The 15,152-nt window shown below is 36.0% G+C and overlaps 1 protein-coding gene and 1 pseudogene across 1 annotated transcript; both read left to right on the top strand.

The window, feature by feature from the left end:
- The first annotated feature begins 290 nt into the window (after positions 1-290).
- Positions 291-2,945, top strand: LOC122280155 (L-type lectin-domain containing receptor kinase S.4-like). Its single transcript, XM_043091159.1, has one exon. It carries the CDS (start codon positions 689-691, stop codon positions 2,741-2,743), a length of 2,055 nt encoding a protein of 684 aa, XP_042947093.1. The 5' UTR covers positions 291-688; the 3' UTR covers positions 2,744-2,945.
- Positions 2,946-10,034: 7,089 nt separating this feature from the next.
- On the top strand, positions 10,035-12,487 carry LOC122280036 (annotated as a pseudogene).
- Positions 12,488-15,152: the final 2,665 nt, after the last annotated feature.

The raw sequence follows: 15,152 nt of genomic DNA, 5'->3' as shown, positions 1-15,152 counted from the left end.
AAAATTACATGCGTGTTCACATGCTTTAACAATAATAATAATAATAATAATAATAATAAAACAGTCAGTCGAGAGTGGCTGCTGGCTGCTGGTGTGGACCCGTGACTTTACTAGTCTCTTTCGTGGGTGGTGCCCCTAGCCTCCTTTAAAAGGTGGGTTTCACTTCAATAATATGAGAGACGTGTTTGCCTTGAAAGAGAAGAAACGAAAAATAAGTATAGATGTTAACATTAAAGAAAGAAAGAATAAAAGAAAAAAAAAAAACAAGATAATTCCTGTTGTGAGGTTAAACAGGGAATATAGAACAAGTGGCTAACCTCAGAATTCTGTATTGTTCAGCTCACCAACATAAGAAACAACTTTTCCTCCATAGTTGTGATTTGTGAGTCCAGAGTTCGAGAGCCGGTTTGTCTTCTTGTACCGTGGTGTAGACTTTTAACTACATAATCGACATCTTGAATGAACTGTTTGCTTGCCCATGTGCCTAATTTGTTGTCCAAGATCTAATAACCTTTCACTGTCAGATATTCTTCTCTTCTGCTTCAAATCCTCCTGATTGAAAACTCTATTCCCATTTCCCACTTCGAAATTTATTACTCGCTGTGCCTATGCAATTCTGATCTCGCCAACCTCGTTTATATCCGAGACCCCCTCTAGATTCTAAATGCCTTGATTCTTGTGTTGAACTATGGCCAAGTTTCTTCGATTTCTCTCTGCTTTTATCTTTCTTTCAATCCCGGTTTCATCTCAGATCACCGAACTGTTCTTTCCGGGATTTAGTGATGTGGGCACCAACATAACCTTGAATGGCATCGCCGAAATCCAAAAAACAGGGATTCTTAAATTAACGAACGACACAACTCGATTAATGGGCCATGGCTTCTATACCTCTCCATTTCAGTTCAAGAACTCCACCAACGGTGAGGCTTTCTCTTTCTCCTCTTCGTTTGCTTTTGTTACTGTCCCCGAGTACCCGAAGCTCGGAGGCCATGGCCTGGCTTTCACTATATCGACCTCCAAGGATCTTAAAGCTCTGCCCAGCCAGTACCTGGGCCTCCTTAATGCCAGCGATGTCGGAAATTTCACCAACCATCTCTTCGCAGTTGAATTCGACACTGTCCAAGACTTCGAGTTCGGAGACATAAACGACAACCATGTTGGCATTGATATCAATAGCTTACAATCCAACGCCTCCGCCGCCGCTGCATATTTCACTGATGATTCAACCAAACAAGATCTTTACCTCAAGAGTGGGAAACCTATTCAAGCGTGGATCGACTACGATTCGGCTGAACATGTTTTCAATGTTACGATTTCGCCATCTTCTGTAAAACCCAGAAAGCCAATCTTGTCATTTCCTGTAGATCTCTCTCCGATCCTTGAAGAATTTATGTTCGTTGGGTTCTCTGCTTCAACGGGTTTGCTCGCTAGCTCACACTACATATTGGGCTGGAGCTTCAAGATTAACGGGCAAGCTCCCGCCCTTGATCTATCTTCACTGCCTTCGCTACCGGGACCCAAGAAGCAGCACACGGCTCTAACAGTAGGAGTTTCTGTTGCAGCTATTGTTCTTGCAGTATCTGCAATCTCTATTTCGATTTACCTGTTTAGGAAAATAAAAAACGCCGACGTAATCGAAGACTGGGAACTCGAACTTGGCCCGCATCGGTACTCTTACCAAGAACTGAAGAAAGCAACCCATAGTTTCAGAGAAAAAGAGCTACTTGGGCATGGTGGGTTCGGTCGAGTTTACAAAGGGACGCTTCCAAATTCGAAGACCCAAGTTGCGGTTAAGAGAATCTCGCACGATTCCAAACAGGGTCTCCCTGAATTCGTGGCGGAAATTGCTAGCATTGGGCGGCTTCGTCACCGGAATTTGGTTCAATTATTGGGTTGGTGTCGTAGACGAGGCGATCTTCTTCTTGTGTATGATTTTATGGCTAATGGGAGCTTAGATAAGTTCTTGTTTGATGAGCCAAAAGAAATCCTCAGTTGGGAGCAAAGGTTCAAGATCATCAAGGGAGTCGCTTCTGGGCTTCTGTACTTACACGAGGGCTACGAACAGGTTGTGATACATAGAGATGTAAAGGCTAGCAACGTATTGCTCGACAGTGAACTCAACGGAAGATTAGGAGATTTCGGGCTTGCCAGATTGTACGAACACGGTACCAACCCGAGCACAACGCGGGTGGTGGGCACTCTAGGCTATCTTGCACCAGAGCTCCCGAGAACAGGCAAGGCCACAACATGCTCTGATGTGTTTGCATTCGGTGCATTTTTGCTCGAGGTTGCCTGTGGGCGCAGGCCCATTGAGCACAAGGCGATGCCTGAAGAGTTGAGTTTGGTGGATTGGGTGTGGGACAGATTCATAGAAGGAAATTTCCTTGATGTGATTGACCCTAAGCTTCATGGGCAGTACGAGGAGGATGAGGTGGTAAAGGTGTTGAAACTTGGGCTAATGTGTTCAAATAATGCTCCAATTGCACGGCCAAGCATGAGGCAAGTGGTTAGATATTTGGAGGGGGAGGCTGAGATCTCGGAGGACTTGAGGTCGCCAGGTGATTACAATGGAGGGAAGGGTCATGTGGAGGGATTCGAGGAGTTTCTGCACTCCTTTGCAGCTTCTTCCTATGACAGGATGAGGTCCTATTCTTTCAATAGGGCCAGAGGTGTGCATGCTAGTTTTGCTTCACTTTCAAGTTCTCCTCTCTCCCTTCTCAATGGCAGAAGGGAAACTGGGTAGTGAATTCCCCTTCTTTTGTTTCTTGTGAGGTTTCTGTTTGGTTTAGTGGCAAAATTTTGAAAGAAATACGTTGTAGATAAACAAAAAAATATAGACTTCATATGCGTTCAGTTCTTCAGATCATATACACAGTTATTCTTTTGTTGTGGACATTTTGTATTAAGTGCAGATAAATGCTTTGGGTTACATGGTGATTTTATAACTGCTTTGGGCTACATAGTGATTTTATAGAAACTCACAAACTAGCGTAGAAAATTAATATTACGAATTATGTAGTAAAATTATTTTTGTTGTGAAATAGATTTAATATATTAAATAAAATTTTGTTTATTTTTTTTATTTTTTTAAAAAATAAAATCTGTCCTTTTTAATGTGAAAAAGATGAATAATTTTGAAGGACTATAACAGTCCTGCTTTGATTATTTGGTGGCCTATCTGGGGTAGGGGTATTCCTTTTCTTTTCCACCTCTTTTTGTTAAATTTCTTACCTGCACTGTAATTGAACATCCGGTCCTCCCGTTTTAGTCCAATTCCTTGGTTTGGTCAAGTCGAAATTGCCAAAATTCAACAATGATTGCCAAAATCCTGGTTATTTTGTACCGACGGGTAATGCCATACATATTATAAGTTTTAAAATTGAGAGTAGTTACAAGTTTTTTCCCCCGCGTGCGCGCACAGAAATAGTGTTCCCCTCTCTCTGAAGTGTGTCAACCCGAGAGAACCAAAGCATCAAATTGATTACCCGAGCGAGCAAGCCATGAAAACGGGAGAGTTATTGAAATAAAATATCTATTTTGATTTATTTATTTATTTTTATTTTAATGATAATTAAAATATTTATTCTTTATTAAAAAAACATATATTAATTTTTTAATGTTGATATCATTTCAATGAATATAATTTTTTAACAATCTTATTTTTCAAAAGATTATATTCTTTTCACGAATATAATTTTCTAACAGTTTTATATTTTTTAATGGTCATATTTTTCCATTGAATACAATTTTTTAACAGTTATATTTCTCTAATGGTTATATTCTTTCATTATAAAACAGGACAATTTCTCAACATTTATATTCACTTCAACTCAAGATTCTTTATAAAATCATTTTTTGCATTTTTTTCCAACGAATCGTTTGCTTTTTTAGAAAATAACACTTCTCAATTCAGATTCTTATGAAATAGTTTGAGATAGCAAGACAACTTGTTATGGAAAAAGAAGGATCAAGTTCGCGTGGTTGTTCTGAAAAATACTCAGATTCATAAGACGCGATTGATTGCAAGTCCACCGAAATCTTTTTCGTGACTATTTTGCTGATCTACCAATCCTCAAAACTATTTTGCAGTAGAAGTTCATGAACCTTATTTTGTCCAAAGAAGAGATGGTTCAGGAAGGATTGATTTTTCTTCCCTTTAAAAAATTCCAACTACTCTTAAGATGTTTGCATATGGTGTCATGACTGATTTTATGGATGAATACCTAATATTGGAGAGACTACCATATTAAGAAGCCTAAAATTTCTTGTTAAAGCAAATGTTTCAATTTTTTCTAGAAGAGTATTTAAGGAAATCTAACAATGATGATATTGCTAAATTGCTCACAGTTGGTGAGAAACTTGGATTTCCATATATGTTAAGGAGTAATGATTGTATGCACTGGAAGTAGAAAAACTAATCCACTTCGCATGGTAGAGAAAGGAAAATCCATTGTCAACTTTAAGCACACTTGATTGAGAACTTATGGCAACAATATAGGAAGGCATAATATTTTATCATCCATGATTGTATTAATGTTTTATTTTTTCTTTGTACTATCATTTCCTTGGAATATTTTTAAAACAATGTGCAACCATTTCTCTCATTTCCTAGCAGTATTTTTAATTATTTTTTTTCTATCATTAAGAACCTCATATGTCAAATATAAATGACTCCTAAAGCATTAAATAAAATGTACAGTTCAAGATATCAAATAAAAGTTTGAAGAAATGGCACTTGTATTATTCATCATAATTCTTTCTTCTTCTTTCTTTTTTTATCATTCCGTCTCATGATCAACTAACACATTCTCTTTTTGAATAGACACTTCCTCTTTACTAAGATAAAGTATCTTTTTCATGATCACTTACTTTTTACGTAAGCACGATTTTACTCTTTTTATATCTTCTTTCATCTCATTTAGTATCATGAGAGAATCTGACTCCATTCTTTCTTTTCTCTGTCATTTCCTTTTCTCAGTTTTATGACCTATTGATCAATCTAAATATATAGATGATGCATACAAATTCTCATCTTTGCCTAAATTTACTGAATTGAGAGTTGAAGCATTTGTACATGACACTGACTCTTTCTTGAGCTTTACTATTTTCATATGTACCACCCACTTTGGATAGAATCTCGACACTCACCAACAATGATAAAAGTTGAAAGTTTTCTTCTCTAATTGTAGGTATAGGACTTTTTCCTTGCCAATCTAAAAAAATCCAAAATTCTAAACATAATAAGAAACTTATTTAGCATTGGAGAAGATGGTACAAAAAAATTGATGAAAATATATAATGCGAACATACCTTATCTTACTATTAATGCCACTTTAATGCATACCTTCAACTTGTGTCAAATGACTACAGAACTTATTTGCCACTTGTTGAATTGTTGACCATCAATTCATTATAGATGTGTAGTTACGTGTAGAATCAAATTTTCTATTTTCCTCGAAGTATTCACGGATTCTTTTCCATAACATCATGTGTTTTCTATTTTTCCTTGCACCGCATCTAAGAAAATTTCAAATCATCCCTCCACAAGTATCAAATCTTCCTTTACAATAAAGTTTGAATTTGATGGTGATTTTCGTCCAATATGCTCAACCTCAATAACCTCAACTTGGGGTGGAGACATTTGGTGTTTATTTATCTCATTTGTAGATTCCATAAAAAAGTCATTATTATTTAGAAGATTTGTGAAGTATGCATCTTGACAAGTTCTTGAATCCATTCCTACTAGAGATGTGAAGTAGGCAAGTTGAAAATTCAAGAAAAATCTCTAATTCAAAACTCTAGTAACATGTATGTCCAAATGTAGAATGATACTTCTTATTGTCTATTAAAAAGTGAGTCATCTTATAATTCTTTTTGTTTTTTATACATTTTTTTAAGTAAAGTTATGCAAGCACTGTGCATTCTTTTTGAAAAATAATAGGATCCAATATTAAAAAAAATTAATTTTTCATATGGAACTCATATTTTTTTACTTTTTTAAAGGAGTTTCTGGTGCACGCTCTCTATGACTGTTTATTTCATTTATCTTTTTACAAAGAGACTACATATAACTTGTTTATTTCGAACTTGTACAAATTATTACTCTTATCTATAATGCCTTTTTGTTTTATTTTTTCTTGGGTTAATTATAATAGTAGTGTGAGGGGGTTTCCCCCCTTTTTCCCCTGTTAGCAATAAGGCCTAGCGCTTACTCACCCAAGCCCAAGAACCCTAGCAATGGCCCACGGTAGCTCGAGCAAACCGGGGAGGATCCTTATGCAAAAATGGAGCAACTAGGGAATGGATGTGAATAGCCGCCTAAGAATTGCACAGCCATCCCACTCATTAGAAACTGAACCCAGTGAGAGAAGACCAATGAAAGTGAAGCCGTTGATTCCTAAAACCTTAAAGAATGGACGGACAAGAGGAAGGTAGTGCAAGATAAAGTCAAATGGGCCTAGCGCTACATTTATGGCAAACCAGCTCGAGTGAAGCACTGCATTAATGGTGCCGCCAATAAGGCACACAACATTAATGAGACTGGACCATGAGTCATGATGTGGACAAGTGACCCACAAAAACAGAGAGGATCTACCCCTTCCTCGGACGCCAATATAAATACCAATCCCCAGGTATAAGAAGAGCTCTCTGGCTTTCACTACTCTTTTACTTCAGTGCTTATTGCTCATTTTCTCATAATCCTTACTAATTTTGGCATTAGAGGCTCCCTCGGCCTCCAGGCCGCTCTCCTCTAGCTTCATCTCCATTAAGTTTTACAGGCTCATTAGAGAAGACCTGAGTCCCTGAAATAAGGTCCAAGGACGTACGCAATACGACGTTAGCAATTAGCCTCTACATTTTAGTTCATTTGTAATTCACTTACTCAATTTCAAATTTTTAAACTTTCTTTTTTAGGTATGCAAATTTTTAGAATTAAACCATTCCTTCATCTCCCATCTAATGATAATGTTACCTTGTTGGACACCTTGCCATAGTGGACGAGAATCCCTCCTCTCTATTTATTTTTGAATTATTTATTCTTTTAGGTTTTTTATTTTTGTTGCCCAGATGACTAACACAAGAGGGGGGGTGAATTGAGTTGTATTAAAAAAATAACAATTATAAATCAAATATATATAATATAAAATATAAGCAAAATATGAAATAACAATAAATATAAAGAGTAAGGGTAAGAGAGAAGCAAACTCCGTATGTTAACGAGGTTTGGCCCCACTGCCTACGTCCTCACCTCAAGCTACCCCTTGAGGATTCCTAAATTCACTATTCAACCTCCTTCAGGTGGAGATAGAAACCTATTACACCTTTGAACAACACTGCTACAAAGGATCCGTGTAGAACACCCTCTACACTTGCAATCACCTTACACGTGGTGATTCAACTATTCTCCGTGTAGAATACTTTCTACACGCACAAGAGTTATACACATCCTTTTTCTGATACAAAAGCTGATAGTGGGTAGGTTATCAGAAAACACTTCTCAATAAGTGAAATAAGAACAATATAGCACAAACTATATCTCTCAAAATGAACAATGATTAAGGCTCAATGCTTAGAGAAGAGAGAATGAAAGTTTTGAATGAATGTTGAATGCTCTTGGTGTTGTAAATGTGAAACTCTCAAATGATCTATTTATAGGCATATGAGACTTCATATTCAAATTTAAAAAGATTCACATGTCAAAGACAACATTATTCACTTTTTCAAAAAATTCAAATAAAAGGTTATTCTTTTTCAATTTTCAAAGACAACATCATTCACTTTTTCAAAAAAATCAAATATAATCTTTTACTTTTGGCATATGACAAAATGAGCACACTTTCCTTTTCAAAAAATTCAAACCTAATCTTTTACTTTTTGCATATGACAAAAGGAGCACACTTTCCTTTTCAAAAAATTCAAACCTAATCTTTTACTTTTTGTATATGACAAAATGAGCACACTTTATTTTTCAAAATTTTCAAACAAAATCATCCACCTTTTGTATAAGTCTAAAAAAGCATCAATCACTTTTGAAAATATTCAAATAAAACATGCACATGTGAAAGATGATAATCAATCATCTTTAATATTTTCAAAGTTCAACCCTTTAATCAAGGCATGCACATGCAAAAGATGACAATCAATCATCTTTCAAAATTTTCAAATTTAATTTTCAAAAATATTCATACACATGTGGAAAATGTATTTTAATGCTTTATGATAAAATATTAATTTTGAGCATTAATCCTAATTTCGAATTTTAAGAGATTTACAACATTACTCTATGACTTTAATGTGAATTTGTTTCCTTCTTGCTCATGCTTGGTTCTTTGATGTGCTTGATTCCATTGTGTGAACAATTTGACCTTGAAACTCATTTATTCTTTGAATTTGTTATCATCAAAATCCATGTGTAGATTTATAATCACATGAAACTTGAAACCTTGGGTTCAACAATTTTTTATTAATATTTGTAACTTTATTTATTCAAAATAATATATAATTTTATGTTTTCAAATAAATTTCATAATTTTTTAAAATCTGTAGTCTAGTTTTAAATCATTTTATAGTTTTATTCTTATTTTCAAATATTAAGTTTAGTTTTTTAATTCTATAGTTTTCAAAAAAATTATTTTTAGTTTTAATTTGCTTTTAAAAAATTTTATATCTTAACAATAAGTTTTTTTTTTTTTTTTTTTTTTTTTTTTTTTTTTTTTTAAATTTTATAAAAGCATTCTCTCTTTTGTAAAGTTCCACATTTTTATTATGATTCTTAGAATTCTTATTAGAGCATTAGTAGTGGCCAAGGCAAAGTTATATTTTGGCCAAAATTTAGCTAATTTTCACAAAATATATCTATATCAAACTCAATATTTGTACCATAAATTTAACCATCCCTTTTTCACTAGCCAAATAATTTTCTTACTTAAAAAAATTCTTCCCGCTTGTATCTTTAGAAACGCGCGAAGGACTCCAAATCACAAAACACATCTACTGAAGCATACTCCACATGCTTTTCTCACATGCCACCATGCAAACCATAGAGTACACCAAATTTCGAAGCTGAAAACATCAAACTCTGGTAAGCTCGTTTACTAGCCACTGTATCCCATTTTTCACTGGCCACCGTCGCCCATTCATCAACCTCCGGTAAGCCCATATATCCCCATTTTTTCCCATATTTTTCAGCTGTTTTTTCACTAGTCACCGTTGCCTGTTCATCAATATCCGATTGAAATAGAGAGCACGTAAATCCTCAACATCCCAGTTTAGCGATTCTATTATTTTTTCTACAATTGAATTTGAATTTTCTTTACAAAACCTAGCCTCGCCAACCGATTTGAATTTTTTTTATGATTATAATTTTTCCCACGATTTAATTTTCTTTAAATTTTCCTACGATTTGAATTTTTCTTGAGATTTTAATTTGTAGACTTCTTTCTACGATTGAATCCATAAAATGTTGTGTTGTAAGTTGTTTTCTAATAATAAATCTTTCTTATTCATATTAAAATTAGAATTGAAATAAAAGAAAATAATAAAATTAATATTTTAATATAATAATGATAGATTTGAAGAGTTTGTTATTTAGTATTGTTGAAATAGTAGTTAACTAAATTTCTCAGTTACATTTTAATCAAATTTTGATTAAGTAGCTATTAATGCTCTTATTTATTTATTTTTTTTAAGAAAGAGTATTGAAATGTCGAGTGATTGGTTGCCATACAGCAACCTCCCTGTCGGTCAAGTTGCAAAAGTTTACTGATTTAGCTTTCGAGGGACCTTTCCCATTGTTGGTCTCCAATGGGGGCTATCATCAATATGTTTTTCTGTCAAGCTTGCGAAAATGGAACTGAGAAATTACTCCCCGTTGGTCAAGTTGCAAAAGTTGACTGATTTAGCTTTCGAGTGATATTGCCCATTGTTGTTCTCCGATGGCGTCTATCATCACTATGTTTCTCTGTCAAGCTTGTGAAAATGGAACTGAGAAATTAAGAATGAGATCAGGAGAGAGGTGCATCCAAAATATAGACATGTCTCCCAACCTAATAATAGCGCTGCCTATGATACTGATACTCAATTTAGTAGCCTCTCAAGATACCAGCTTCAGCTACCATGGGTTTAGATCCGCAAATCTAAGCCTAGACGGTCTAGCCAATATAACTTTTGATTGTCTTTTGGAGCTCACCAATATGATCACGTTCCAAACTGGTCATGCTTTCTATCCCAGTCCAATAAGCCTCAAGAATTCATCAAATGGCAATGATTTCTCCTTCTCCTCCACTTTTGTCTTTGCCATCATTCCTAATCCTGACAATTCCATTCGAGGCGGTCATGGGATTGCTTTAGTGATTGCTCCAACAAGAGGGCTACCAGGAGGAGCTTCTGCCCAGCACCTTGGCCTTTTCAATTCTACCAATGATGGTAACCCTAGTAATCATGTGGTTGCCATAGAGCTCGATATATTCAGGAACCAGGAGTTTGGAGACATCAATAATAACCATGTTGAGATTGATATAAATGGGTTGAGATCCAATATATCTGCTCCTGTAGAGTATTACATTGAAGACAATAGTCGAGTGGCGAGTTCTTTAGACCTTGTCGGTGGCCACCAAATGGAAGTTTGGGTGGAATAAGATGGTGTCAAGAAGCGAATCACTGTTACTTTAGCTCCAATTAATGCCACAAAACTTGAAAATCCGCTGTTGTCTTTAAACTGTGATTTTTCACTAATAATTTATAAGAACATGTATATTGGCTTCTCCTTAAATGGAAAATTGCAAAGCATTATGTTGTGGGATGGAGCTTTAGAATCAATGGCCAGACTCCAAAACTTGATTGCTCTCGGCTTCCTATCTCCCCACTTGTCGGTGTTCCTCAGTCAGGAGGTAAAAAGAGATCAAAGTTTTTCACAATTGGGTTGCCCGTGATTATAGTTAGTTTAGCCGTGGGAGCAATTATAAGTTTAGTTTTTGTCGTACGAAGGAAGAGGCAGTTTGCAGAATTGCAAGAAGATTGGGAGCTTGACTATGGGGCTCACAGATTCACGCACAAAGATCTTTATATCACCACAGGTGGATTTAGGAAAAAAGAGCTATTGGAAAGTGGTGGATCTGGTAAGGTATATAGAGGGGTACTACCTACTTCAAAAATTGAGATTGTAGTGAAAAGGGTTTCCCATGAATCAAGGCAGGGCATGAGAGAATTTGTAGTAGAAATTGTGAGCATTGGTTGGCTTCGGCACAGGAATTTAGTTCCGCTATTGGGCTATTGCCGGCGCAAGGAAGAGCTGCTTTTGGTGTAAGAATACATGCCCAATGGAAGCCTGGACAAGTACCTATTTGGCCAACCAAAAGTCACCCTTTGCTGGAGCCAGAGATTTCGAGTGGTAAAAGGTGTAGCAACGGGGTTGTTTTATCTACACGAACAATGGGAGTAAGTAGTTGTTCACAGAGGTGAAGGCCAGTAATGTCTTGCTTGATGGTAAGCTGAATGGTAGCTTAGGAGACTTCGGTCTTGCAAGATTATATGACCATGGAACAGATCCTCAGACTACCCATCTGGCAGGAACTATGGGGTATCTTGCACCGGAAAATTTTAAAGGCGGCAAGGCCACAACAAGCACTAATGTGTTTGCTTTTGGGGCCTTTTTGCTTGAGGTTGCTTGTGGAAGAAGACCAATAGATCAAAGTAGGCCAACGGAGGATGTCCTTTTGGTTAATGTTGTGAAAAATGACAATAAATTGAAAAAGAATATGGAACGAGAAAACAATTAGTCAATTACACATGACATAAGATTTACATAGTTCGGCAAATTGCCTACGTCTATGGAAGCTGTAGAAGATTTTATTGTTGAGGAATATCACACTATAATGATGGATCAATTACTATACGTCCACAGTGTTTCTACCGTATGACCATATGATATAATAATCATATATATAGTCAAACAGCGGAAAAAAACCCTAGAGCTGTGTAAAATGCATGTTCTCTCGAGCAGCGTGTCGAGCGCGCGTCAAGCGAACTTCGTTCCCGCATCTGCTCGAATTCACTGTTGAGCTGATATTGAGCGTTCAACTCTATCTGACTTCGCTCTAGCGGCCAATGTCTCCACTCGAGTAGTGTGGACCAGACTCTATAGTACTCAATAGTTAATTGGGTATTTTCTCATTGGAAATGAGGCGATATTCTTGAGGCAAGGGATCCAAATTTGGGGGAAGAGTATGGGGCAGAGGAAGTAGGGATGGTATTGAAACTTGGGTTGTTATGGTCTCATTCGGCACCTGCAACTAGGCCTAGCATGTGCCAAATTGTGCAGTACTTGGAGGGTGATGATCCTCCTCCTCTAGTGTGTTGTGCCAGCAGCTTAGCATTTGCACATTGCGAGACTTTTGATGATTTTTACTTGGCATATCAGGCTTTTGTGGACAATGCCACTGTTCGTTCCTCTTTTGTTGCAGAATCAGTTCTATCCGGAGGTCGCTGATTCCGAAAGCTTTTGTTTGAGAACATAGATGGTGGCCTTTTGTGCAAGATCTTCGATAGAATTGTGGAACTAAAATATAGTTGCTTTCTGAGGTTTTGCAGTATAGGAATCAATTTGTATTAGTGGACATGGCTCTCTTTGGCTGGTTGGGGCTTTCTTTCATGGTCGGTATATTATTGGGTTGATAAAATTCGTCATATAAATTTAAAGTATTGATTGTTATTTCTACAATATGAAGAAATCAGTAGCACTATGTTCCATGATTTTTTTCCACCACTTAAAATGACTTACATACACGATGCGTGCTCTATCCTGTGATCTTTCTCTCATCATCAGCCTTTACATTTGGTTAGATTTCATTTTGGACTTGGGATAGGATCATCAATCATAAAAATTCCGGCAAAAACGGTGGAGAGCTGTGCACCTTCTCATGTTTTAGGTAGGTATTTCGTTTTCCTTCAAAGTTGCATCAGAACAACCTTCAGAGCCAGATCTAGTTACCTGGTTAAGATGCACCCGATCAAGTGGTTTCTTTCTCCACTTGCCTTTATACTTTTGTCATTGTTGCATCACCATATTTACCTAATTAATTCTCAAGTTTTCATAATTTGCTCTTTGTTGCAGTCTTCTTTTTCCCGATATTATACAGATATGAACGTTTTGCCACAGAAAACATGTTAAATTCTACTTTGGCCATAAATTTGTTTTTGCTATGTTTCATCAATGGAACTATGGTCAGTTGCATGCTTGATATGCAACATGGACTTCATTCAGAAGGAAGTAGAGTTTCATGACCACATTGTTTGCTCTAGTTAGAAGATTGCAGTTATATCATTTGTTCATGGAGAACTTGACATTTCATTTGTGATTATGTCAGGCGGTAATAGTCCTATGGAGAGGGGAGATTTATGATGCAAAGAATTATACTTTTTTTCACTTGTAAAGGGGAAGCAACGTTTGTTCATTATTCCATTTTCTTTGACAGACATACTATTTACTATCGTAACTGACTGTTCTGTTCTGTTATTTCAGAGGATGACGAAGAGGATGACGACAAATCCTTGTACCTAACTATCTTTATATGTAAATGGTAACCTGCCCTAAATTATTTTTGTCATTTGGTGAAAAATTTCGCAATATTTGAAGGAGTTACATGCCGATTTCTTTTATTTGCTGGCACTCGTCTTTTATTCGTGGCTCCATCGGCAGCAGAGATCTAGGACTTGAGGACGCTAGGTGATTACAATGGAGGGAAGGGTCATGTGGAGGGATTCGAGGAGTTTCTGCACTCCTTTGCATGTTCTTCCTATGATAGGATGAGGTCCTATTCTTTCAATAGGACTAGAGATGTGCATGCTAGTTTTGCTTCACTTTCAAGTTCTCCTCTCTCCCTTCTCAATGGCAGAAGGGAAACTATGTAGTGAAGTCCCCCTTATTTTGTTTCTTGTGAGGTTTCTGCTTGGTTTTAGTGGCAAATTTTTGAAAGAAATATGTTGCAGATAAACAAAAAAATATATAGAATTCATATGCAAAGGGTTCAGTTCTTCAAATCATATACACAGTTATTCTTTTATGGAGATTTTGCATTGAGTGCAACTTTTTCTTCATTCTCTTCCTATAACTGGCGTTATTTGTCATCCTTAACATCTCCATTTTAGCATTCCTACTTGCATATCCATTTAAGTATTCCTACTTAAAGGGTATATGTTTATTGGTAGAGAAATGCTCTGGGTTACAAAGTGATTTGAAGGCCAAATCTGTTGACTATAACAGTCCTGCTTTGATTATTTGGTGGCCTATATGGCGAATGGGGATTCCTTTTTTTATTTTTTTCCTCACTTGTATTGTTACAGGGAACTGCTAAAGATATATAGAGATTATATAAAATTATTATACAAACTGATATGACTTCAAGAAATCTGTTAGATTTATTTTATTATAAAAATAACTTTATAATCTGACATATCACGGTAATTTATGAATTTATTTTTATATAATTCTTTTATTGTTAAAAGATTTTCCTTTGTTAAATTTCTTGCCTGCACTATATTTAACATCCAGTCCTCCCGTTTTAGTCCAATTCCTGGGTTTGATCCAGTCGAAAATGTCAACGTTCAACAATGATTGCCAAAATCCTGGTTATGTTGGACCGACGGCTAATGCGATACACATTGTAAATATATTACATTAAGTTTTAAAATTGAGATTTTAGTGATGCCACTTCATCAAAAGCAAAGATTTCTTTTATATAAACAAAGATAAATTTTTAATAGAAGTAAATAAGCTTTACAAGACTTATTGGTGTCCTAACACGTGTAACTTTGACATGTCTTTTAACGTCCATCATGTTAAGAAATTAAATTATTGAGACAGTTCTTCGTACAACCAGTGGTGGGGAATCGTCAAGTAATTTGCTGACATCGTCAAATATAAAAAAATAAATAAAAATAGAAAGGGATATAAGAGCATGGTGTCTCAAAGTATTGGATTCCTTATAATTTAAAATTTATTATACAGTTTTGATCAAACAAAACTCTATCCATCCTCTGGTTTTATTTTCCACATGCCACACTCCTGACCTGGCCAACCAGTTCAGATCACACGTCACGGTTTATTGAATAAAGTGTAAAATTGAAATCCTAAGCTTGAATCATTCTCCCGATTC

Source organism: Carya illinoinensis, chromosome 10 (assembly GCF_018687715.1).
Source record: "Carya illinoinensis cultivar Pawnee chromosome 10, C.illinoinensisPawnee_v1, whole genome shotgun sequence".
NCBI lineage: Eukaryota > Viridiplantae > Streptophyta > Magnoliopsida > Fagales > Juglandaceae > Carya > Carya illinoinensis.
The sequence above is the reverse complement of the archived record's forward strand: the minus strand, read 5'-3'. Positions and strand labels throughout refer to the sequence as shown.